The 25000-nt window shown below is 51.0% G+C and overlaps 4 protein-coding genes across 4 annotated transcripts; all 4 read left to right on the top strand.

Annotated features, from left to right (window-relative positions):
• Positions 1 to 27: 27 nt before the first annotated feature.
• On the top strand, positions 28 to 2256 carry LOC121310815 (adhesion G protein-coupled receptor E5). The gene is made up of 3 exons (XM_041243734.1): positions 28 to 219; positions 800 to 892; positions 1234 to 2256. Exons 1-3 carry the CDS (start codon positions 52 to 54, stop codon positions 1273 to 1275), a joined length of 303 nt encoding a protein of 100 aa, XP_041099668.1. The 5' UTR covers positions 28 to 51; the 3' UTR covers positions 1276 to 2256.
• A 405-nt stretch (positions 2257 to 2661) lies between these two features.
• On the top strand, positions 2662 to 12903 carry slc27a1a (solute carrier family 27 member 1a). Its single transcript, XM_041243731.1, is given in 14 exon segments — positions 2662 to 2954; positions 3793 to 3960; positions 4114 to 4508; positions 5018 to 5182; positions 8676 to 8745; positions 8874 to 8941; positions 8944 to 8964; positions 9455 to 9564; positions 9790 to 9999; positions 10138 to 10264; positions 11171 to 11308; positions 11642 to 11806; positions 11950 to 12096; positions 12202 to 12903. Coding segments are annotated over 13 exon segments (1941 nt in total). The 5' UTR covers positions 2662 to 2954; position 3793; the 3' UTR covers positions 12360 to 12903.
• Positions 12904 to 15561: 2658 nt separating this feature from the next.
• On the top strand, positions 15562 to 18256 carry pgls (6-phosphogluconolactonase). The gene is made up of 6 exons (XM_041243733.1): positions 15562 to 15665; positions 16135 to 16415; positions 16892 to 16999; positions 17273 to 17374; positions 17613 to 17753; positions 17850 to 18256. Exons 2-6 carry the CDS (start codon positions 16143 to 16145, stop codon positions 17994 to 17996), a joined length of 771 nt encoding a protein of 256 aa, XP_041099667.1. The 5' UTR covers positions 15562 to 15665; positions 16135 to 16142; the 3' UTR covers positions 17997 to 18256.
• A 500-nt stretch (positions 18257 to 18756) lies between these two features.
• Positions 18757 to 24994, top strand: LOC121310813 (protein Niban 1-like; the record flags this gene model as incomplete). The annotated part of the gene is made up of 9 exons (XM_041243732.1): positions 18757 to 20026; positions 22243 to 22373; positions 22654 to 22779; positions 23256 to 23349; positions 23489 to 23638; positions 23791 to 23906; positions 24063 to 24167; positions 24486 to 24648; positions 24957 to 24994. Coding segments are annotated over exons 1-9 (978 nt in total), but the record flags the coding sequence as incomplete, so codon positions are not given.
• Positions 24995 to 25000: the final 6 nt, after the last annotated feature.

The following is a 25000-nucleotide window of genomic DNA, read 5'->3' as shown; positions in this document are numbered from 1 at the left end:
CTATCCCAGTCTCTCCAGTAACACTCCTGCTTTGTGTTGTTTGTGTGCAGGATGTTCACCAGCACTGCAATGGCTCAGCTCTGTATCCTGGGTCTCATGTGGATATTTGGCTGCTTCCAGTTTGACTCGCGCAGCCTCGCCATGTCCTACATCTTCACTGTGCTCAACAGCTTCCAGGGAGTCTTCATCTTCATCATGCACTGCCTGCTCTGCAAGCAGGTGAGCTGAGAGTGCCATCCAAACCTCTGCCTGCAGACTTAGTCTCTTCCAGTGTCACACTGATGAAGCCATGAGTCCAAACCTCTGCCTGCAGACTTAGTCTCTTCCAGTGTCACACTGATGAAGCCATGAGTCCAAACCTCTGTCTGCAGACTCAGTCTCTTCCAGTGTCACACTGATGAAGCCATGAGTCCAAACCTCTGCCTGCAGACTCAATCTCTTCCAGTGTCACACTGATGAAGCCATGAGTCCAAACCTCTGTCTGGAGACTCAGTCTCTTCCAGTGTCACACTGATGAAGCCATGAGTCCAAACCTCTGTCTGGAGACTCAGTCTCTTCCAGTGTCACACTGATGAAGCCATGAGTCCAAACCTCTGTCTGGAGACTCAGTCTCTTCCAGTGTCACACTGATGAAGCCATGAGTCCAAACCTCTGTCTGGAGACTCAGTCTCTTCCAGTGTCACACTGATGAAGCCATGAGTCCAAACCTCTGCCTGGAGACTCAGTCTCTTTCAGTGTCACGCTGATGAAGGCATAAGCTAGTCTACTTTACTAACGGTATCTTGCACTCCCTGTCCAGGTTCGGGATGACTACAGGAACCTGCTCTCCACTGCATGCAGCTCCAAGAAGTACGCTGAGTTCAGCAGCACAAGCCAGTCTGCCAGCTCACAGGTACACTGAGAGAGGGGTGGATGAGGGGAGTGGGGGCAGAACAAGAGAGAGGGGTGGATGAAGGGAGTGGGGGCAGAGCAAGCGAGAGGGGTGGGGGAAAGCAAGAGAGAGGGGTGGAGGAGGGGTGGTTGTTTGATAAACTCCCGTTGCATGACAGTTTGATCTATTCCTGGTTTTTACGGTGAGTTTAATAACACCCACCTGAGCTTGTTACCTGTGCACTCTGCTACCAACCGAGCTGGTATTAAAACTGGAATGGGTGACACTGCTCTGCAGTGGGAGTCCCATGGAGGGCGCTAGAGAGGGGATGCTGTTCCTCACTGCTCTGTGTCGTCTTGTAGGGGATGAAGAGCCAGCAAGACACGGGGGAGTCCCAGATGTAGAGGCTTCAGCTCTTGAGACTGTCCACGGCTTCGCTCTGCTGTGAATACAAGAGGGCGCTAAAGCCACCTCTTGAAGCTCGTTCGCCACCACAGGACTGGTTCACCGTGGGGTCTGAATCTGACTCGCGAACAGAGTTGCGTGACTCCATTGTTTGTGGACTTTTTAAAAGGGGAAAAAAAAAGCTTTTTTTTTTTTTTTTTTTTTTTTTTTTAACACTTCCATAAAAAGCTCTGTTTTTCAGAGCTGTGTGATACGTTGGTTATTTTAATGTTGCATAGCAAAGCGTTCTTGCGCTTCAGTTTGCTGTGCGAAGCTGCTAAAGTTAAACCGGCTGCAGCCCGCGTGTGTTCTGCAGCTGCAGCTGCTTTATCGCGCCAGCAGAGTGGATGATTCGCGTGGTTCTGCGTGTGCTCGACCTGAAGCAGAACTCGGACTCTCCAGAAGGAATTTCACGGGTTCCCTTTGCAGGGGACGCCACAATTCCAACCTGTATATTAGTCCTAAAAATAGACTTTATTTGACTTCTTTAATTTCTGTTAATAGGGCCGTATATTTCAAACACTGCAACATACAAACGTGCCGCTGGGTCCCAACGCCAAGCCACTTCCTTTGCTGTAGGTCAGGTACACTCCAGAGGTCGAAATGAAACGGGAGCATGTGATCTACAGCGCGGGACATGAATAAGTACCAGGATGTAGCTGATTTTATATATATGTATGTTAGCGTTTTCCAGAAATTGCCCCACATTACAGATTCCACGCGTTATATTTTCATTGCAGGACACTTCCACAAGGGGTCAGTGTTTCTTATAACATTCTCGCCTCTGCTTGGAGATAGTGAAGAGAACGCGCACTAACGCTATTAGCAGAAGCTTTGTAAATGTGGAACTCAGCCATTCATTCACAAATAAGAATTGCACTGTACACACAACAGATGTTAATATTTTTTCACAATGATTCTTTTTGAACGTTTGGTGACGACGTTCTTTCTATTTATTTTCTTTTTCATATTGTATATGTTATATATTTCATATTTCATATTGTATGTTGTTATATATATATATATAAGTGTTTTAATACATGCTTGTAACAATTAAAAAAAAAAAATTAAGACCGAAATGTTTGTGGTGTGTTTGCTGTCGAGTCCCGGTCAGAGTGAGGGGGGAATCCTCAAATAGCTTGATTGACAGTGACTGACAAGTGGCGCCTCAATCCCACATAACGCGGCTCTGTCTGAAAACTACAACTCCCATAAGCACCCGCGGCGGACAACACGCCCGTTCTAAACTCGTCCGCCTATGACGGGCCGGTGAGGGAGTAACACTGGCCAATAGAATCAGTCTAGGGGCGGCGACGCTGCTTTGGACAATGCGGATTGGGGGCGAGCAGCCGAGCAAGCGGGGCGGAGAAAGTGAGTTAGAGAGAGCAGCTAACGCTACATTACTCCCAGAAGAAAAAAAAAAAAAAGAAACGCTCCAACCCGGAGTCGGATGAAGACTGCAGCTGGACTTTGCAGGAAAACTTTGTTTCTTAAATCTGCAATCGGACATTATTAATAAGCAAATCGGGCATCAACAAGAAGCGGGCGCTGCAGAGTAGGGCAGCGGGCAGGGCGGCTCTGTGACCCGGGGGAGACCGGACACCACCACCATCGGAAAGGACAGCAATAAACCCGTCAGGTAGGTGCCTGAACGCGGCTTATCAACGGAGTAGTACCGGGGCTGGTACGACCGGTGGACTGGAGAGCTGAACCACAAAGCCGAGAGTCTGGTTCTAGGGTTATATTGACGTGGATTGCGCGCTAGTAGGCTAATACGTTGGAAATGGAGACTGGTCCTGGGGTTAAAGAAAGGGGCTTGTAACCAGGAGGTTCAAATCCCGGCTCACTCACTGTGCGGGACCCTGAGCGAGTCGCTTCACCTCCTTGTGCTCCGGTGTTTGGGGTGAGACGTTGTTGTAAGTGACTCTGCAGCTGATGCACGGCTCACACACCCTGCTCTCTGTAAGTCGCCTTGGATAAATGTGTCTGATAAACAAACGCGTAATAAAACGCGCACTTCTTTGATACATCGACGTTTTTAAAGTTGTGTGAAGGGCATTAGTTGTGCGGATGTGTGTGTGTGTGTGTCAGTATGTATAGTAAAGCAAGAACGGAGAGTGAGCGTGTGTGGACAGGTTGAGGGAAAGTCAAAGTGACGGCACACCCTCCCTCACCCTGCAAAACAAGTCTGGCAAATGAATATTTAAACTCTGTAGACATCCAGCAGGTAACACTGTTAATACCAGTCCAGTGGTATTGACAGCCAGGTAATATTGTGAGTCTGTTGCATCCTGATTGCTCTAGCTTGCGGTGTTGCTGTAGTGATCTACACGCACGATGTGGAAGCAGAAGATTCAGAACGGGGTAAGATTCAGACCCTCGCAGCGTCCAGGGAAGGCATGTTGGGAAGCCGGGACGATCCAGGGGAAGCAGGGACAGGTGTTGACCCGACCCGTAACTCTTGTGTCCCGATTCAGGATGCGGGGTCTGGCCAGCGCCTCCCTGTCCATGGGCTCTCTCAGCCTGCTCCGTCTCCTCGGGGTCCACTGGTCCTGGGGTCTGGCCGTCAGCCTGGGGGTCTACCTGGGCACTGGGGGCTGGCGTTACCTCCGCATCGTGGTCAAGACTGCCAAGAGAGACCTCATGTGAGTACAAACACACACAGGGACACGCTGCGTGGCACAGCGGCAGCTTTCTGCTGGCTGGGCTTTCTCAGCACTGCCATTTCAAGTGCAAGGATTATTACATTGCATCTCCAGATGTCTAACCCTGCAGGCCTTCGCTGTTTTCCTCCACAGCGGCCTGTATGTGCTCCTCCGGGTCAAGTTCTCCCTCTACAGACACCTCCGGGCTGGCAGCACGATCCCCTCCATCTTCAGCGCCACGGCCCGCAGGCACCCGGGCAAGCCCGCCCTGATCCAGGAGGGCACCGGGGAGGTGTGGAGCTTCTCCCAGCTGGAGGAGCTGTCCAACGGGGTGGCCCAGCTCGTGCTGTCCCTGGGACTGGCTCCTGGAGCCGTGGTGGCTGTGTTCATGGAGAGCCGGCCCCTCTTCGTGGCTCTGTGGCTGGGCATGGCAAAGGTGGGCGTGGAGGCCGCCCTCATCAACTTCAACCTGCGACGGGATTCGCTGCTGCACTGCGTGGGCGTGTCCGGGGCGCGGGCTGTCATCTTTGGGGCGGAGCTAGCAGAGGGTGAGAGGAGTCTGTCTGTCTGTCTGTCTGTCTGTAATCAATAAGGCTGTATTTTTTAATATGTAGTTCCCCTGTGTAATTCCTGTTTCTGAAGGATGGTGCTTAGCTTGAAATACCCATTTTTACACTGTCAAATGCTTTGGGAAAACAGTCCAGCCCAGATAATTAGTCTAGTCTTGGGGGTTTAAGTGACACCTGATTATTTGAATTGAGTTCTTCTTGTGTGCGAGAAACAGTGCTGTGGCTTTGTGTTAAAAACTGTACAAGTGAAAAGCATTCAGAGAAAAAAGAGCGAGTGTGTGAGAGAGGAAAGCTGCCAATTAAGTTGCAATCAAAGTGAGTATTTGATTTGATTCATGTGCTGTGGTTTCTTTGGCGTGTGTTCTGTTATGTTTCTGTTAGACACTCTCCCTCTCTCTCTCTGCAGTGTGGGAGGTAAGTGGCTCACTCTTAACAATCTCAGACTGGACTCTCTCTGTGTCTCCTCTCTCTCTCTCTCTCTCTCTCAGCGGTGTGGGAGGTGAGAGAGTCCCTCAGTAAAGACATGCTGTGCCTCTGTACTGGAGATCTCAGCCCTGATCAACTGCTTCAGATCGGAGCGAAACCCCTGGATCCTCTGCTGGCCTCGGCTTCCAGACTGCCTCCCCCAGTCACACACAGCAAGGGCTTCAACGGTGAGTGAACCAGAGAGCCCTTCGACACGCTGCACACAGCGTACCAGAGAGCCCTTCGACACGCTGCACACAGCGTACCAGAGAGCCCTTCGACACGCTGCACACAGCGTACCAGAGAGCCCTTCGACACGCTGCACACAGCGTACCAGAGAGCCCTTCGACACGCTGCACACAGCGTACCAGAGAGCCCTTCGACACGCTGCACACAGCGTACCAGAGAGCCCTTCAATACACGTAAGAGAGTAAGAATAACTGAATTACCTGAAACCTTATTGAGCAATCACACTCCATGCAGTCCAGTGAGAGAGGTTTAAACACAGAGCTATTCTGTCGAAGACCAAAGCCTCGAGAGCTGTGTGTGATCAGGAGTTGGGTAGAGGGCGGAGCTGTGTGTGATCAGGAGTTGGGTAGAGGGCGGAGCTGTGTGTGATCAGGAGTTGGGTAGAGGGGGGAGCTGTGTGTGATCAGGAGTTGGGTGGAGGGCGGAGCTGTGTGTGATCAGGAGTTGGGTGGAGGGCGGAGCTGTGTGTGATCAGGAGTTGGGTAGAGGGCGGAGCTGTGTGTGATCAGGAGTTGGGTAGAGGGCGGAGCTGTGTGTGATCAGGAGTTGGGTAGAGGGGGGAGCTGTGTGTGATCAGGAGTTGGGTAGAGGGCGGAGCTGTGTGTGATCAGGAGTTGGATGGAGGGCGGAGCTGTGTGTGATCAGGAGTTGGGTAGAGGGCGGAGCTGTGTGTGATCAGGAGTTGGGTAGAGGGGGGAGCTGTGTGTGATCAGGAGTTGGGTAGAGGGGGGAGCTGGACAAGGAGGGGGGGAGCTGGTTCAAGAGAGAACCACATTGTGATCAGGAGTTGGGTAGAGGGGGGAGCTGTCTCTCTCTCTCTCTCTGGGTCCAGAGGGGGGGAGCTCTCTCTCTCTCTCTCCTCTCCTGTCTGTCAGGAGTTGGGTAGAGGGGGGAGCTGTCTGTGATCAGGAGTTGGGTCTCTGTCTGTCTCTCTCTCTCTCTCTCTCTCTCTCTCTCTCTCCTTCTCTCTGTCTCCTCTCTCTCTCTCTCTCTGTGTGATCAGGAGTTGGGTAGAGGGGGGGGCTCTCTGTGATCAGGAGTTGGGTAGAGGGCGGAGCTCTTCTCTCTGAAGAGTAGGGAACTCCTCTCCTCAGGAGTCTCTCTCTCTCTCTCTCTCTCTCTCTCTCTCTCTCTCTCTCTCTCTCTCTCTCTCTCTCTCTCTCTCTCTCTCTCTCTCTCTCTCTCCACAAACCAGCAGGCACTCGCTCGGAATGTAACCTTTCCCCTAGTCCCCCCCGCCCCTCTCAGCCACACAGCCACACTTTGACAGACACAATTCCAGCCTGAGAACAGCAGGCCTACACACTGCCTGTGATTCAGCTCCTATAATTAGCCTCATTACTGTGAGCTGAAGATCGAAAACACCCCAGAATACTGCGAACTCTAGGTTGCTACGGATACTCGTTCTGCTGGAGGGTAATAGCTTTTACATTAAAAAAAAAAAAAAAAAAAAATGTATCACAAGATTGATCTTTTTTTTCTAGCCAGGCCTGCTGTTTTATTGCAGTTCCTCTTAAACAAACTCTTGACCAGGTAAAGTACCAAATACGTTTCTGTTTGAGGAAATCGCCAAGAAATTCTCATGTTCTAGGCTTCGGTTTCTTGTTTTATACTGAGGCGTCATAAAAGCATTTCAAGGGCTATAATTGCTGAATTAATAATAGCAACATTTAGAATTTCTGCAGTGAACAAAATGCAAGTAAGTTATCATAAGAATATAGTTAAAGAGAACATTTAAATAACATGGAGAGGCCAGTTAACGCTCCAAAATAATGAGGAAATAGCCTGTCCTGAATGAGTGGCACTTAATGGGTTAAACCCGTTGCTCTCAAGACCATTGATCTGTACTGTTGCTAAGGGCAGCTTCTGAAACCCATTCTTCTCTTCCAGCCTTTGTGTGTTTACAACAGAGCAGACACTGCCCAGCCTGTGAGAAACCCGCTGTACACTTGATATGAGAGCAGCACCAAACCCTTAAACACTGCAGCCTGTCTTCACTGCAGGAGCAAAGCAGCGCAGGAAACCCAAGTCAAAGGGTTTCTTGTGAATTGTTGGGAAGGTTTTGAAACCCAAGTCAAAGTGTTTCTTGTGAATTGCTGGTAAGGTTTTGGTCAGGCAGTGTTCTGGATAGCTCTGGATGGTTCATGTACCTCAGTTTGACCTTTTCCCCAGTTTCATCACAATCATGCTGTAGCACAGTGCCAGCACATGAGAGCCTTCTTAACAATACACACAAACACTCACACACTCGCATACACACACTCACACACACACAAACACATACACACTCACACACACACACACACACACACACACACACACACACACACACACACACACTCAAACTCTCACACATACACACTCTCACACACACACACACTGTCTCACGCACACTCTCTCACACACAGGCCTGGCACGCTGGCTCAATCACCCCACTTCTCTGTGCCCAGTCAGAGCCCAGTTAAGTGTGGCCTGTCCCTCTGCGTCTCGAAGGATTTAAAGGAGCAGCGCAGTCTGTTCTAATAATAAGATTCTTCTAGAGCTGTTTTCCATTGAGTGTTGCGTAAGTCTAGTTTGGCTTGTGCTGTGTAATCTCTGTCTCTTGCTTATATAAGAGTCTCTTAGGATTCAGACAGATCACTAGGTGGACACACTGGGTCTCTCATACTGGGATACAGCGCTGGAAGACGACACACTGGGTCTCTCATACTGGGACACAGCGCTGGAAGACTCCACACTGGGTCTCTCATACTGGGACACAGTGCTGGAAGACTCCACACTGGGTCTCTCATACTGGGACACAGTGCTGGAAGACTCCACACTGGGTCTCTCATACTGGGACACAGCGCTGGAAGACTCCACACTGGGTCTCTCATACTGGGACACAGCGCTGGAAGACTGACACACACACACTGACACACACACACACACACACACACACACACACACACACACACACACACACACACCCAGGCATGGCGTTGTTGTGCCGTTAACCCTTCACACCTGCTCTCCTCCTTCATAACAAACAGCTCCCGTTCTGCATTCACTGCCACCGTAAATAGAGCGCTGCTCCCCCTGGTGTGCCCAGGTGAAATTGCAGCGTGAAATGGTTCTTCGGGAGTGTTATACAGGAGTGCTGACCGATGCAGTGTTTGCAGGGTGTTGAATCTTGAACCGGCTCACAAATAGATATTCAACTCCAACAGGTGTGCGGTGCAGTCTGAGCCCCTGATAAAGAAGCATGGACAAGGAGCCACAACTTCTTTACCAGTAAAACAAAAACATTGCCCACCGTTTGTGAGCAGAATCAATAACCAGGCAAAGTGTCTTTCCCACTTCTGATATGAATGTTTGAGCAGAAACTTACCTTCTCTCCCCTCCCTCTCCCCCTCTCTCCCTCTCCTCCCTCTCCCCCTCCCTCTCCTCCAGATCGCCTCTTTTATGTCTACACGTCTGGTACCACCGGCATGCCCAAAGCAGCCATTGTAGTGCACAGCAGGTGAGTCTCGGCCTCCACTGTACTGGCATCCTTTTAATAGAGCTGTGACAATCTTCCCGATTCTAAAGAGTGCTGGAAGAGTGCTGCTGTCTGTGACCCCCCCCCACCCCCACCCCCCCCCACCGCAGGTATTACCGCATCGCTGCCTTCGGGTACCACTCCTTTGGAATGCGTCATGATGACGTGCTGTACGACTGCTCCCTCTCTACCACTCTGCAGGTACCCTGACTGCCTCCCTGCCTGCCTGCTTCCCTCTCTCCCTACCTGCCTACCTACCTGACTGCCAGCCTGTCTCCCTGCCAGCCTACCTGACTGCCTGCCTGCCAGCCTGTCTCCCTGCCTGCCTGCCTGTCTCCCTGCCTGCCTGTCTCCCTGCCTGCCTCCCTGACTGTCTGTCTGTCTCCCTGCCTGCCTCCCTGCCAGCCTGTCTCCCTGCCTGCCTGGGGGCCTGTCTCCCTCCCTGCCTGCCAGCCTGTCTCCCTCCCTGCCTGCCTGCCTGTCTCCCTGCCTGCCTCCCTCCCTGCCTGTCTCCCTGCCTGCCTGCGTGCCTGCCTCCCTGTCTCCCTCCCTGCCTGTCTCCCTCCCTGCCTGTCTCCCTCCCTGCCTGCCTCCCTCCCTGTCTCCCTGCCTGCCAGCCTGCCTGCTAAGCCATGCTGTTGGTCTCACTTCTCTGACTCCGGCTGCTCTCCCTGTCTCCTCTGCCTCTCAGGGAACATCATGGGAGTGGGGCAGTGTCTGATCAACGGTCTCACTGTTGTCATCAAAAAGAAATTCTCAGCCAGCAAATTCTGGGAGGACTGCATCAAATACGACTGCACTGTAAGTACCATCGCTACCCCTCTCTCTCCTCTCCTCTCTCGCTTTCTCTCTCGTTCTCTCTCCTCTGTCCCCCTCTTCTCTCTCTCTCCCTCCTCCTCCGCTCTCTCCCCTGACACAGTTTTTAGTTGAATTGGAAAATGAATCAGTTCAAAGGGGTGGCATCACAGAAGCGTTTCCCTAACGGACAGAGCCCTGCTTTATGCTGACCCCTGGTGGTCTCTGCAGGTGGTGCAGTACATCGGGGAGATCTGCCGGTACCTGCTGAGCCAGCCCCGCTGGGCCCAGGAGAACAGGCACCGCGTGAGGCTGGCTGTAGGGAACGGGCTGAGACCCAGCGTGTGGGAGGCCTTCACTCAGAGATTCAACATCAAGCAAGTGGGGGAGTTCTACGGGGCCACAGAGTGCAATTGCAGCATCGCCAACATGGACGGGAAGGTGAGCGCCCCCCTCTCACTCCTCCCCCCCTCCCCCTCCCCTCCCTTCCCCCTCCCCCTCCTCCCCCCCCCTCCCCTCTGGTGTGGACAGGGCTGTGTTTTTGCCTCTGGTTTGGACAGGGCTGTGTTTTTCACTCAGGTGGGATCGTGTGGCTTCAACAGCAGGATCCTGCCCAATGTCTACCCCATCCGACTGGTCAAGGTGAACGAGGAAACCATGGAGCTGATCAGAGGCCAGGACGGGCTGAGTGTGCCCTGCGCACCTGGTGAGGGAGGAGCGTGTGTGTGTGTGTGTGAGCCTTTCTCTCTGTGTGTGTGACGGTCTCTCTGTGTGTGTGACGGTCTCTCTGGTGTGTGTGTGACGGTCTCTCTCTGTGTGTGACGGTCTCTCTCTGTGTGTGTGACGGTCTCTCTCTGTGTGTGAAGGTGTGTGTGACGGTCTCTCTGTGTGTGTGACGGTCTCTCTCTGTGTGTGTGACGGTCTCTCTGTGTGTGTGACGGTCTCTCTGTGTGTGTGACGGTCTGTGTGTGTGTGACGGTCTCTCTCGGTCTCTCTCTGTGTGTGTGACGGTCTCTCTGTGTGTGTGACGGTCTCTCTCTGTGTGTGTGACGGTCTCTCTGTGTGTGTGACGGTCTCTCTGTGTGTGTGTGACGGTCTCTCTGTGTGTGTGACGGTCTCTCTCTGTGTGTGACGGTCTCTCTCTGTGTGTGTGTGACGGTCTCTCTCTGTGTGTGACGGTCTCTCTCTGTGTGTGTGACGGTCTCTCTCTGTGTGTGACGGTCTCTCTCTGTGTGTGTGTGACGGTCTCTCTCTGTGTGTGTGTGACGGTCTCTCTCTGTGTGTGACGGTCTCTCTCTGTGTGTGTGTGACGGTCTCTCTCTGTGTGTGTCTCTCTCTGTGTGTGACGGTCTCTCTCTGTGTGTGTGACGGTCTCTCTGTGTGTGTGACGGTCTCTCTCTGTGTGTGTGTGACGGTCTCTCTCTGTGTGTGTGTGACGGTCTCTCTGTGTGTGTGTGACGGTCTCTCTCTGTGTGTGTGTGTGTGACGGTCTCTCTGTGTGTGTGACGGTCTCTCTCTGTGTGTGACGGTCTCTCTCTGTGTGTGTGACGGTCTCTCTCTGTGTGTGTGACGGTCTCTCTCTGTGTGTGACGGTCTCTCTGTGTGTCTGCAGGAGAGCCCGGGTTGCTGGTGGGTCAGATCAATCAGCAGGACCCCCTGCGCAGGTTTGACGGCTACGCCAGCGAGGCAGCGACCAGCAAGAAGATCTGCAACAACGTGTTTAAACAGGGAGACACAGCCTACCTCTCAGGTCAGCACTCTGTCCTTCTGCAAATAGCCAGGACCGCAACCTTTATAATCAATTCCAGTTCCTTTTTAAAATCAATTTCAATTCCAACTCTAATCCCTTTGAAGGAATTGGAATTGGTATTTTAGCGACATAACAATTGTTGTGATTATTCACTGCTTTCATTTTGAAGCCAATTTTAATAGACTAATAGTCTCCGTCTCTCTCTGTCTCTCTCGCTCTCTCTCTTGCTCTCTCTCTCTCCCGCTCTGTCTCTCTCTCTCTGTCTCTCTCCCCCTCTCTCTTGCCCTCCATCTCTCTCTCTCTTGCCCTCTGTCTCTTGTCTCTGTCTCTCAGGAGACGTGCTGGTAATGGACGAGCTGGGCTACATGTATTTCCAGGACCGCAGTGGGGACACGTTCCGCTGGCGAGGGGAGAACGTCTCCACCACGGAGGTGGAGGGGACCCTGAGCTCCCTGCTCAACCAGGCCGACGTGGCCGTGTACGGGGTCCCAGTGCCAGGTAGGGGGGGCCCCTGAACCACAACTACAGCCGTGGCACAGAGTTTAGCATCAGCCTGTAGAATGAACTCGCGTGGAAATTGTACGCGATTGTTAAATGTGTGGCCAGCGCTGTAGGATGAAGGTTTGATCTCTCTTGTCTAGGTGTGGAAGGGAAGGCAGGCATGGTCTCTATCGCAGTGCAGGACGGTCTCTTCGACCCGGCTCAGTTCTACACAGAGATCCAGAAGGTTCTGCCCCCGTACGCCCGGCCCGTCTTCCTGAGAATCTCCCCCGAAGTGGCCACCACAAGTAGGGCTCTCTCCGTCCCGCAGGCTCACCGCCTGTGTGTTCATTTCAAATGAAGATGTCCCGCGTTTATCATGTGACGCCCCCCCCCTCTCTGTTCCCCTCCAGGCACTTACAAGATCCAGAAGACGCGTTTACAGAAGGAGGGGTTTGACCCCCGCCACTCCCCCGACCAGATCTACTTCCTGAACTCGCGGGCGGGGCGCTACGATCCCCTGGACGAGAGTCTGCACAGCGCCATAGTGGAGGGGCGGGTCTCTGTGTGAGAGCCAGGCTGGGGCGCTCAGCCACACTGACCCCCGGCAAATTAGTTTCCCATGACCCCGGCCTGCTTTCCCATCGATACGTGCTAAATACCGCCCCCCTGCGAACCTTGTATCTCAAGTGCAATTCAAAGAGTTCATCGAGTAACACAGCTGTCTTAAGCAATGGTTTGTGTTGTTTAGAGTCACTGTGTGTCGCTTTGTGTTTGTCGTTCATCCCTGAAGTTTAACCCTCCCCTTGACCTCTGTATTGCTTCGCAAACGCATCTTCTCTCTGAGAACAGTGGGAACACCAGAGTGTCAGCATTAGCATGCCCCCAGTGCAACACTGCCCCCGATGGAAGAAATCCAAAATACACACACACACTGGCACTGCCACAGGTCGGGGAGGTACTGTGAGCAGCGACTGTTTCTCCTCATCGCTCTACAGCGCCCCCTACTGGCAAGGCACCTGGCACACTCAAAGGATACATAATAATGTAATAACATCTTTATTTTTATATAGCGCCTTTCATAGTGGACCACCGTCACAAGCGCTTTGCTGAGGCAGGCTGTGAACTGTGCATTATTTAACATCTCATCTGCAGGACGGAGCACAAGGTGGTCAAGTGACTCGCTCAGGGTCACACAGTGAGTCAGTTGGTGGCAGCGGTGGGATTTGAACCTTCTGGTTACAAGCCCTGGACTTTAACCTCTGGACCACATGGCCTCCCAAACACAAAGTGATTCTAAACAGCAAGAAGACACTGGAGAAGGTAGCCAGCCCAGGCTGCTGTTTAAACACAGCTGCGTTCTCTAGCAATAGCACGTTCCCAGAGCCTAGATGTCACATGACGTGCTTTTGTAAGCTCTGTACTTCAGTACAGAACGATATTCTCACAGACCGTGTTTCACTGCCGTTGCTTTTTCGGAAGAAGCTCTCCTTCCTTCGGGCAGATAGAAGGAAAGAAGTAGATGTTAACGTCATTAAAATAGAAACTGACAGACAGATGATCACAAAAATATTAATCACTGAACCCTAACGTGTTAACGCAAGTGGAGCAAAAATGTTTTGTGTGCACTTTTATCGGTATCCACAAGAGGGCAGCACTGAGCCTGATCGCTCGTCTAGTCTGGTGGACTCGAGGGGAGTCGTTCCGCTGTGTAGCTGCTCTTCAGAGAAGCTTCGTGCTGTTGCTGTTATGATCGGCAAGAAACAGACTATACCTTAAAAAAAAAAAAAAACATTGTTTTGTATCATTTTTACTTTTTTAAATGTGCCAGCGTTAGGAAGTTGTGAAATATTCTGATTAAATGAAAGGGCTCTTAAATGCTGTGTTCTTAACTCGTTTTTTTTTTTTTTTTTTTATTATTATTTTTTAAACGTTAGCTGATGCAACACTTGCATTGTACAGGGCTTGTGTAATGCAGTGATGTTGTTGAAGCCGACACCCTGGGATCCTTGAAGAAGAGGCTTGATGAGATCCTGGGATCAGTAAGATACCAACAACCAAACGAGCAAGAAGAGCCGACTGGCCTCCTCTCGATTGTAACCTTTCTTATGTTCTTAATAAGACAGGTGAACGTTTCTTTCATCTGTTTCCACTCTCTGTATATAACTGATGGGTCAGTGTGTTCAAGGGTGTGTGTAGGTGGGAGGTGTAGCTCCGGGTTTGAATCTGCAGGGCTAGTTAAACTGCTGTAGTGAACGAGAGAGTCTCAAACAGAGATGCTTGCTAATTACACTAAAACTCGAAGAAGCTGTGGGTTTGCATTTACTAGGAGCTTGAGGTGTGGAGACTGAAAGGGGGCTCCCTCCCTCACACCCCCTAAGAGAAAGGGTGCTCCCTGCAGTCCAGGGCAGGCTTGAGGCAGGGAGACTGAACTGCTCCCTCCCTCCCTCCGCCCCTAAGAGAAAGGGGCTCCCTCCAGTCCAGGCCAGGCTTGGAGACTGTTTTATTTTTCTCATTCACATTTGACTAAGTGCCTGTTTTTAACTGACGAGTTAATGTTGATTAAAATGTTAGTGCGAGTTTGTGTGGGCTGTTTGTGTTTTTCTTTACTGATCTCAATACAAAAGCACGTGTGTTCAGCGGTGCAGTCAATGCATTCTGCAAACTACAAGCGGGGCTTGCACTGAAGACAAGTCAGATTAAACAGGACAGGTTTTCTGCTTCCAGAAGCAGTTTGATTTTTATTTATTTTTTTTGTTTATTTTTTTTAGTTTAAACTCTTTCGAAATCCTTTCTTCATCCCACAGGAAACATTAATAATATCGCTGCTATGGTCCTGACAAGGCACTCCTATTGCCCGTCTGTCGCAGTGATATCGTACCCTGATTGATCTAACTTGATCAGTTTACGGTGCTGGCAATTAATATCCCGGCGAGGCCTCTGGAATTCCCGGGACGATCCAGGAAGACCAGGGGCAGGGTTCTGACCCTGACTAGCGCTAATCCTGGACTGCTTAACCTGACTGCCAAATGCATTGATAATAACCGTGCAAAGCGATTGATTTGTCTCGGTCACTGCAGTTCACTCTGCAGCAACCTCGGACTATATAAAGGAGGATAGGAAAGTGATGTCACAAGTAAACAGTGGAGCATTCCTGGAGCCCATAGAGCACTTCAACAGCTCGCTCGCCCTGGTAAAATGTTTCTTAACATAATCAAGCATTAGTTCACATAAATAACAGTCGCTCACTTTATATTAACAGTATTTTGGTGCACCGGTATATGCTGACGCTGCAGCACAGCATCGCCCCAATGCATTCAGTACTGAGTGGGCTCCACAAATGGCGCCTGTACTAGAGTACCGAAATGCATCACGGGATTGACTGTCCTGTCCTTTATATAGTCCTAGACCTCCGCGAGGAAGGAAATGACGCGTGTTCCTTTGTATTGACAGGCACCGGCAGGGTGAGGGGCAGCGCTCCAATCAAATGCTGTGTGGGCGGGGTTTGAGTCAGCTGCTCCGCCTCACAGACTCAGCCGACTATCTGTTTAGTCTTAATGAATCAAATGAATGATTTATATTAGTTTTTATTCCTCCGTTTTGTGTGAAATTCGGTGATTGCAGTTCTATCGGGTCGGTTTTTTGCATCATATAATCTAAAGGAGGCACCTTCTGCTTAATAATTTATGCGGCGGTGACACGCCCACTATGAATTATTCATGAGCTGGGCAGGGCTGTGTGGGCGGTGCTGAAAGATTCGACCGTGTGATTGGCTCGCAGTGTGCCTTTATTTTTTTGCACTAGCTGGCCCTGCAGATTAGACGGTTTCGTTGTGAAATAGTCAGCGGTTTCCATCCCGAGAGAAAGCGTTGCACAGGTTAGTAAAAATAGAAACATGCGCCTCATTTGTGTAGGATATTGAACCACGTCTTGTGTTTATTTGAGACCGTAGCAAATTGCATTGATGTAGCCTGAATAAATCACGTTTAAGAGTAGACTATAGTGAATTAATGAAACTCACAGAAAAACACACAAAAGCCTTTGGCGACACTTCCTGCGATGAAGTACGGATAATTTGGACTTGTATGTAAGTCATTAAACTCGACTTTCTACTGGCCAGTTAAAATAATGCATGTTAAACTTGCACCAGCTGTTTATAAACTATTATAGATATAATAGCTCAGTACAGATATAAGGCTAACGGATAAAAACGAGAGAGAGAAGGAGAGGAGGATAATTTAGCGACGCTCCCTAAGGGAGGTCAATGACCCCTTTTCTGCCACAAATAGAATGAATGTGTTAGTTTGAAACGTGTTTCCCTCGCCCTTCTCCTGGGTGCCCCTCAGGTCCTGGCATGGCTGCTTCCTCTCAGCGGGTGCTGGTGTTCCCCTCCTCCTCGGAGCTGGGTCCGGCGCTGGCCCGGTTCATTGCGGCGCGGGCGCAGGAGAGCTGTGGTTCTGGGAGAGCCCGCTTCACGCTGGGTCTCTCTGGAGGGAGCCTGATCTCCATGCTGTCCCGGGACCTGCCTGCTGTGCCAGGCTTGGACTGCAGGAAGTGGCTGCTGGGCTTCTGTGACGAGAGACTGGTCCCTTTCCAGGACCCAGAGAGCAGCTACGGACTCTACAAGGTAAGGGAAGATTCAGACGCTCCCTGACAGACTGTACAAGGTAAGGGAAGATTCAGACACTGCCTGATAGACTGTACAAGGTATGGGAAGATTCAGATACTCCCTTACAGACTGTACAAGGTAAGGGAAGATTCAGACACTCCCTTACAGACTGTACAAGGTAAGGGAAGATTCAGACGCTCCCTGACAGACTGTACAAGGTAAGGGAAGATCCAGACGCTCCTTGACAGACTCTACAAGGGAAGGGAAGATCCAGACGCTCCCTGACAGACTCTACAAGGTAGGTGTTCGCATGCAGGTTTATAAGTTAATGCTCGTTTGTTTGATGAGTGTCCTAAACGTTCTCTGAGTTTGAACAGTGCTTTGCAAACCAATTAATAAACACCTAGCCCTGTCTAAAACAGGCGAGAACGAGATTCGATTCAACAAAACGGACTTGCTTGCTTGCCCTCCACTCTTCCTCGTTTCTCTTTCAGACAAACCTGCTGTCGAAGATCTCCGTTCCAGAGAGCCAGGTGCTGGCAATTAACCCCTCGCTGCCTGTCGAGGAGGCCGCGGAAGATTACGCCACGAAACTCCGAGAGGTGACACTGCTGCCCTGAGCCCAGCCTCTCGCTTTACCTGCACAGTTACAGCTCTGCTTAACCCTGCCCGCTGCCTTTCAGGGACAGTGTATTGTTTTGGGATCTGTGTTGACTGCTTCCAGATTTGAGCTGCCCCTGACGCACGTTACAGTATTTGTAGATAACAACAAGAAGAAAGATCGTTCTCCCCTGTCGTTAGTATTCCAAATGCTGCTTTCCAATTGGTGAATGACGTCACTATGCTCGTTTTCTATTGGCCGTGTCTTTGTGTAGGCGTTCCCAGGTGAGGAGATCCCGGTGTTTGATTTGCTGCTGTTGGGCATGGGGCCGGACGGACACACGTGCTCACTCTTCCCAGAGCACCCCCTGCTGGAGGTAGGAGCAGGACACCAAAATAATAACGGTTCTGCACAGTTTTGAAAGAAACACATATTATATCAAACGGGTGTTTTATTTATTTCCAAGCGCGTGGCAGCATTGCACTGTGTGCTGAAGCCCATGGGTGATACTGAAGCCTGTGCAACACAATACAATCTGAAACGCAGAGAAATGCTTTTGTGAAGAGGTCCCCCTGGTGTCCGGGCTGTGAACTGTGATCTGCTCTTCTCTTCAGGAGAGTGAGAAGTTGGTGGCTGCTCTGAAAGACTCCCCCAAACCTCCCCCCCAGCGAGTCACCCTGACCCTGCCAGTCCTCAACGCAGCGCGCTGTGTCGCCTTCGTGACCACCGGGGGCAGTAAAGCAGCTGTGCTCAAGGTGAGACACCGACCCTGCATCAAAGTGCAGTACTGGACGGGTTCTGATCGACAATAATCTCTCCCTCCCCTCCCTTCTCCCTCTCTGTCCTCACAGCGAGTACTAGAAGGGAAGGAGGCCCCTGCTTTGCCTGCCGCTCGAGTTCTCCCCTCCCCTGGAGAGCTGCTGTGGTTCCTGGACGAGCCGGCTGCAGGGAGCCTGTCCCTGAGTGTGGAGAGACCAACTTGTGCTGCAGCACTGTGACCAGCAGAGGGCACTGTGACGACTACGGAGCTGCACACTGCTCACATTCCACTGGCAGGGGGCGCTGTCGAACCCAGACATTTCAAAACCGATTCTTTGTGCAGTGAGTGGATGTGAAGATCTGTTTTACTAGATTGAGCGTGTGATTCAGTTTTAACAGACTAGGACCAAGACAGGAGTCTGCGCTACAGTATGAACAAAATGAGTGTGAACTGGTGCAGAATACAGTGTGTAATTAGTAATAAACACATTGCTGAATATTTCTGCATTCGTTCTTTCTTTCTTTTTTCAAGCACCCTTTCTCTCAGGGGGTGTTGGAGGGAAGGAGCGGTTCTGTCTCTGTGCTTCAAGCCTGCCCTGGACTGGAGGGAGCATCCTTTCTCGCAGGGGGTGATAAATCGACTGGTAGAGTAGTGTGACTTCTCCTGATTACGTGACCAGCGACTGGCAGCGTGCCACGGAACCGGTACTGGAACACCGCGGGACTGACTGCAGGGTGTGGCTCAGCATAGCCAATCCGGACTGGGGGGCATGTCATAGTTCAAACTGCTGCTGTGTATGTAGAGGCTGCATGCTTCAGTGCGCTATTCTCAGGGCGTAGTCAGACACGATGCACAGCGCCTCACTGCTCTGTAACACACAGTCTCTCCCCCGACCCACCTGCTCTGAGAGTTTCACTTGAACGCAGAAAACAGAACTGAGCCCACACGGCCGTGACAGCTTCCCCCCCGGGAGAGAGCCGAGCACCTGGTGCTGGGGGGGGGGGGTCTATTGGAATATCTTGCTTTCATTGTGGAGGACCCTGTGTCTAGTGTAGAGGACAGGACAGGATAGCTTTAGGCAAACAGTTTAATGCAAAGGTTTTAATACTTTGCCACAACTCTGTTAGTGGTTCCCTTGAGGGGGTGAAAAGTAACGGGGGTGTCGGGTAGCTTTTGGGTGGCATGCACAGGTGATGTCACACTGGCAGTTAAAGAAGAGGACCCCCAGCGACCCCCCCAGGCATTGCCGCATGGGGTGCTGGGAGAGTCAGGGCCGTGCACGTTTCCCATCTTGGCTGGAGGTCCCCAGGAAGGACCCTGCTGGCCTCTTCTCTCTGGCAGGCGAGAGCGGGAGAGCTCCCCTCACTGGACTGCAGTGTCACCCTGGTGTGGCCGATGCTGCGGGCTCACAGCGCTGCAGATGAATGCTTCTCAGTTTCAGTCACATGAGGAGGAGTGACGGTTGTTTGCCAGCCCCTAGAGACTTCGAACCGGGTGAGAGGAAAGGGCCGTCACAGCTAGAGAGAGAAACGGAGAGAGGCAGCCAGGTTATGCCAACAGCGCTTGCAGTAACTCAGCAGAGAGATCTGTAGAGAGAGGGACTGTGCCCGTGCCTTATCTGTGTGGGTTTATTATACTGGGAGAGACAGACTGCTGGGAGGTGCTGGGAGCCAGAGTATTCTTCAGTGTCCCTGGACAGTATCGTGAGATTGAGCTGAGAGCAAGCTGGCTGGTTTGTGAGAGGGGGAAGCTTATGAAGAGAAAGTGGCCTGGGTGAAGAGAGAGAGAGAGAGAGAGAACAATATATATACATAAACAATACAGGAACAGTAGGTAATACTTTAGGAAGAGAAAAGTCAAAGACAGATACTGAGAAGAGAGAGAGAGAGGAGAAAGTGCTGGAAAAGACTACAGCTGATAACTGGTTCTATGAAGGGGAGTGGAAGGAAGCCAGACAGACAGGGACAGGGACAGGGGAGAGAAGCTGGACCGAGAACATTGAGCCCGGATGGATTCCACCAGGACAAACTGAAACTCACAGTATCTGTGAAGAGCGAGAAGGAATCTCTCGCGCTGCCCAGTAAAGAGAGAATGCTGGAGCGATCCGTGCTGTCGGGTCTGACTCTGAGAGGCTGAAGAAAGGAGGCTGGAGAAAAAAAACAAAGAAAGCAATCATTTCTAAAAAGAACTGGAATATCTGATCCTCTGTTAAAATGGGCCTGTTTCATTCCGGCTATTTGGATGCGAAGCAGCGCAAGTACCTAGCAGGTAAGTGTGAAAAACCGCTGTTTAAAACTAGCTGCTGTGCTGGAGAAACTGAAGCAAACTCAAACGCTCTCGGACAAGTTTCGGTTGCAGGCATTTTACGGTCAAGCATTGAAACAGAGCCTTTTGTAACGGAGAGAGACATTAATACATAACCCATGTGCAGAGGATTCTCCTCATTCCACAATCATCACACGCTGTCTGAAACGATCAACACATTTCTATCAAATATTTATCGAATTACAGTCAAATACAAACGTCTGCAGGCTTTGATTGAGTATTTCAAGTTTGGTGAGGATTGTTGCAGATGCAAGACAGTTACAATATAGAGGGGTACAGAGGGAGAGTCGGGGCTGTGTTACAGTATAGAAGGGTACAGAGGGAGAGTCGGGGGCTGTGTTACAGTATAGAGGGGTACAGAGGGAGAGTCGGGGGCTGTGTTACAGTATAGAGGGGTACAGAGGGAGAGTCGGGGGCTGTGTTACAGTATAGAGGGGTACAGATTGAGGGAGAGTTGGGGGCTGTGTTACAGTATAGAGGGGTACAGAGGGAGAGTCGGGGGCTGTGTTACAGTATAGAGGGGTACAGAGGGGGAGTCGGGGCTGTGTTACAGTATAGAGGGGTACAGAGGGAGAGTCGGGGGCTGTGTTACAGTATAGAGGGGTTCGGAGGGAGAGTTGGGGGCTGTGTTACAGTATAGAGGGGTTCGGGGGGAGAGTTGGGGGCTGTGTTACAGATAGAGGGGTATAGATTGAAGGAATGCGTCTCTAATATACAGATTTATGAAGTGTCACAGATACAGCTTTGTGGTTTGACCTTGCCTCATGCAAACTGCCTAGCTGTGCTGTTTAGTAAACAGACTCTGGTTATTAGAGGAAACAGAGCCTGTTGTAGATCAATGGTGATTTGCCTGTGCCTTCATCAGGGTGTGTCATGCACTCAGGGGAGAGCAGGTTTGTCAAAGTTAGCTGTGGATCCTAGCGGGAACCTTGCACTGATATCCTATCCTGAAACATCCCACACGCTATACGATGAGCGTTCTCTCATATTCACAATACAGATTTATACACAACGCTATAGAAACATTGACCGCAGAGGCCTGCAGTGAAAAAACACACCCTAAGGATTTCGAAAGTGACAGACAGTGGGCATTTCATAGCAATACATATATACACAGTGTATTGTATATATTAAATGGGTTTCTGACTGTATCAAATTGATATGTGCAGATCTTTCACTTTGAAAATTGCTTTACAAAGTCCTGCTGACCCCACACTCCCCTAGTCCCCCTGTGTGGAGGTTTATGAGCGCCAGGACAGAACTGCACACGAGGGCCTTAAAAACAAGCAGGACTAGAAGCAGAGCCTCTGGCTGCAGTCTGGTTCACTGCCAGCCTTCCTCCCCACTCTGTCCCAGCGCTGGTATTCTTTGTGCACAAAAGCCCTCTTTCAGGATTTCAAACTGTTTTGTTGTTTTGTTCCCCTGTGGAGGCTGTAGTCACATTCTCCAGCGTCCCATCGGGAAGGACGGAGTTCAGAGCTGAGAGAAGTCTTTGTGTGGAGCCCAGAAACGCACACAGAGCTGGGCTTTACCAGGGCTTTCCATCGGCCCGCAGAGTCTTCCAGAGACAGGGCTTGCAGCCTGTAACATGATTTCACAAACTGGAGCGCTTTTGCACTCCCATTGATCAGGGGATCCTGTCCAGCCCTGTACCTCACATAGCAAAACATTTTCATTGTAAAGATTGATATCTGGAACCATAACAGATTAAAAAGACGCTCCGATCCCCCTCAACTCAAACACAGCGCCTCTTAATACCACACCATCTGCAGCTATCGCCAACAGCTTTGCATCACCTAGAATTGAATACATGCCAACATACCTTCGAGCTTTTATTTAACATCATGTAATCAGCTGCAAAAGGATACTGCAAAAGCCGACCGGAAGATCTAACAGTCGGCTGATCTAACAGTATTTCATGTTAGATTTTGAAATGTCACATTTTGGCAGTATATGGAAAGCTGCAAAGCGGTGTGTAATTCAGTATGTTATTTTCAGTGGACTTTACGAAGCACACTGAGCTCATTCTCTAGGGTGATGCCACTCTTTTGGCTGCTCTCTGATTGCGTGCTGTGCACCAGGCTCGCTCCTGACCCGGGTCGTGTCGGATCGGTCACGCAGTGGAAACCAGGTCTGAGTGTCGTTGTGAACTCTTGCAGGTCGCACCGTCGCTGTGCTGAAGAACTTCATCCCGCACTATCAAAGGCAGAGCGCAGCCACCTATCTGGAGCACGTCCGCAATGAGGTGGAGCAGAGAGGGGGGGAGACCACACAGCTTCTGCACTCACAGGTACAGAGAGAGAGGGGGGGAGACCACACAGCTGCTGCACTCACAGGTACAGAGAGAGAGGGGGGGAGACCACACAGCTGCTGCACTCACAGGTACAGAGAGAGAGGGGGGGGAGTCCACACAGCTGCTGCACTCACAGGTACAGAGAGAGAGGGGGGGGAGTCCACACAGCTGCTGCACTCACAGGTACAGAGAGATAGTGAGGGGGGGGGAGTCCACACAGCGTTTCTCTCCAGGTATTTTGAAACATGTGAGGCGTCTCTTTCCTCCTGTATCCCAGGATGCCGTGCCCCTGGGGGAGGTGCCGCGGGAGGGGACCCTGCTGCTGTTCCAGGATCACAAGTGGAAAGAGCGCCATCTGCTGGTGACTAGAGACTTAACAGCGGAGTGCTATGGCTCCAAAGAGGTGAGCAGAGACAGGACAGGCTGGTGTCTCTCTGTTACCAGAGCGTTTCTCCGAGACTGGGGTCACAGCGTGATGAGATTGGGAACCGCTTTCAAAAAAGGTTTTCATAGAGCCATGTGATGTGGCTGTTTTTACTCGGGCTGTGATCAAACTCATACTCTCTGAATACTCTAACTTGTTAGGCATTGATTAAACAGAATGAAACAAAACCACACACACAGCAATGCAGTCTCTAACGAACCAAAAGCCATGTATATTTTATAAGAGATTACCTTTCTTTCAGTCTTTTGACATAAAATCCTTTTTTTTTTTTTAGTTTTTCAATTTTTGCAGTCGGCACTTCTGTTCTTCAGTCCGCTAGTTCCCCCATGTACATCTACGCAGCTTTCTGAGATATTCCACAGTACAGCCCAGCAGGTGGCGCTAAATAGGTGAAACCTGACATTCCTGTTACTTCCTTTGTCCTCTATTTACAGGCCCGGTCCACACTGCTCTTGTCAGCCTGTCAGATCTGCACCTCTGCTCAGCAATTCCGCCTCCTACTGGAGGAGTCCTGCCACTACACCACAGGTACCAGCTGAGCACAGTCAGCCTAAAACCGCAACACAGACGCATTCCACCCACCGCCCCTCGGTACAGAGCTACTGCCACTGCCGCGCCACAGCGCATTGCCCCTCTGAGTCCCTGTCTGTTTGTCTTGTCTCTCCAGGGGGTGGCGAGTTGCCCCTTTGCCCCTCTGAGTTCCCCGTCTTCCTCCTGCACCCCTACTGCGCCCCGGTGTGTGTATGTGCCCGCTCCAGAGAGGACCAGCGGGGGTGGCACAGAGTACTAGGCAGCGCAGTCAGGCACCACAGCTCAGGTAAGCATTGAAAGGGCACAGAGAGGGGATTGTCAAAGGGCTTATAACCCTCTATAGATGAAGCTCACTGATCTTGACAGTAACTGTCTATATCAGCTGTGAGGGTTCTCTGATCCCCAAGCCAGTGATTCTCTTTAATCTCTCTGTTGCAGCGCTGCACAGGAGACCCAGCTGTGAAGCCAAGGCCCTCTTGGAGGCGGTTCGCTTTTACAGGCAGGAGAAGGGCAGCTATGGGAGCAGGGTTCTGACATTGGGCTCAAAGGAGGAGGTGAGTGCCTGTAGGTGGTGTGTTACACTTTTCTACACAGCGTGATGTGTTTAGTAAGCCATGTGTGGCTCTCTGAGGAGAGAAGCCCCGTCTCCTTGATTCCTCCCCAGTCCTCAGCTCCCTGACCTGGGCTCTCTCTGTCTGCCGTCCCCTCAGGTTCTCAGTAACCTGGTTATGGAGGATGTGTTGCCCTGGCTGAGGGACCAGGTGTTCCCCCAGCTGCGAGTGTCCCAGGGGAGGAGGACCAGCACCTGGATACAGGTAAGGGCTCCCAACACCCCCTCCTTATCATACACCTCAGTAGACTGGTGCCATACAGGGATCCAACAGGTTACTGTCATGCTGCTTCTCTCCTCTATTATGAAATGCAGGCAGACAGAGAGGCACACCCCTATAATGTAGACTTTCATAGTGGGATGTAGCAGGCAGTGAAGCTGTACTGACCTGTACAGCATGGAGAGTTATAGCAAGTCTCTCTGGATCTGCAGCGCCCCCTGCTAGACGCTCTCTCTCTCTCTCTCTCTCACACACACACACTCAGTCTCTGCTCTGTTGATGGGGGTGTGTTTGTCTCCTCAGCTGGTCTGGGAGGTGCATAGCCGGGTGAGTCAGCAGGTCTCCGTGGAGTTGAGGGTTCTGAAGGAACAGGACACTCTGCAGCGCCCCCTGCTGGTCGGGAGGATTCGCACCAACCTGGACCAGATCGTCCAGCTGCAGGAAGAGATTGCAGGCAGGCTGGCAGGTGAGGGGGTTTTACTGTTTCTGCTCTTATAAAGGTGTTCAGTTTTATCATGCATGTTTTTGTTTTCTGGGCTCTGCAATGCTTACCTATGCTTTACCATGCTTTCACTGGACTTTATTACACATTGCTATGCTTTTACCATGAACAACTTTTAGAACGGTCCACAAGGCAGAGTCTTTTAAAAACCATTAAGGGTCTTCAATGGGATATTTAAACTGCTCTAAAGGAATTGGAAGGAATTGCTAAGCATGAATTATACTGGGACAGACGGGACTGCTCACACGAGGTCACATGTCTGTGTGTCACAGATCACATGTCTGCAGTGATTGAGCAGAGTGTGACACGCGCAGTC

Source organism: Polyodon spathula, unplaced genomic scaffold (genome assembly GCF_017654505.1).
Source record: "Polyodon spathula isolate WHYD16114869_AA unplaced genomic scaffold, ASM1765450v1 scaffolds_2598, whole genome shotgun sequence".
Classification (NCBI taxonomy): Eukaryota; Metazoa; Chordata; class Actinopteri; order Acipenseriformes; family Polyodontidae; genus Polyodon; species Polyodon spathula.
The sequence above is the reverse complement of the archived record's forward strand: the minus strand, read 5'-3'. Positions and strand labels throughout refer to the sequence as shown.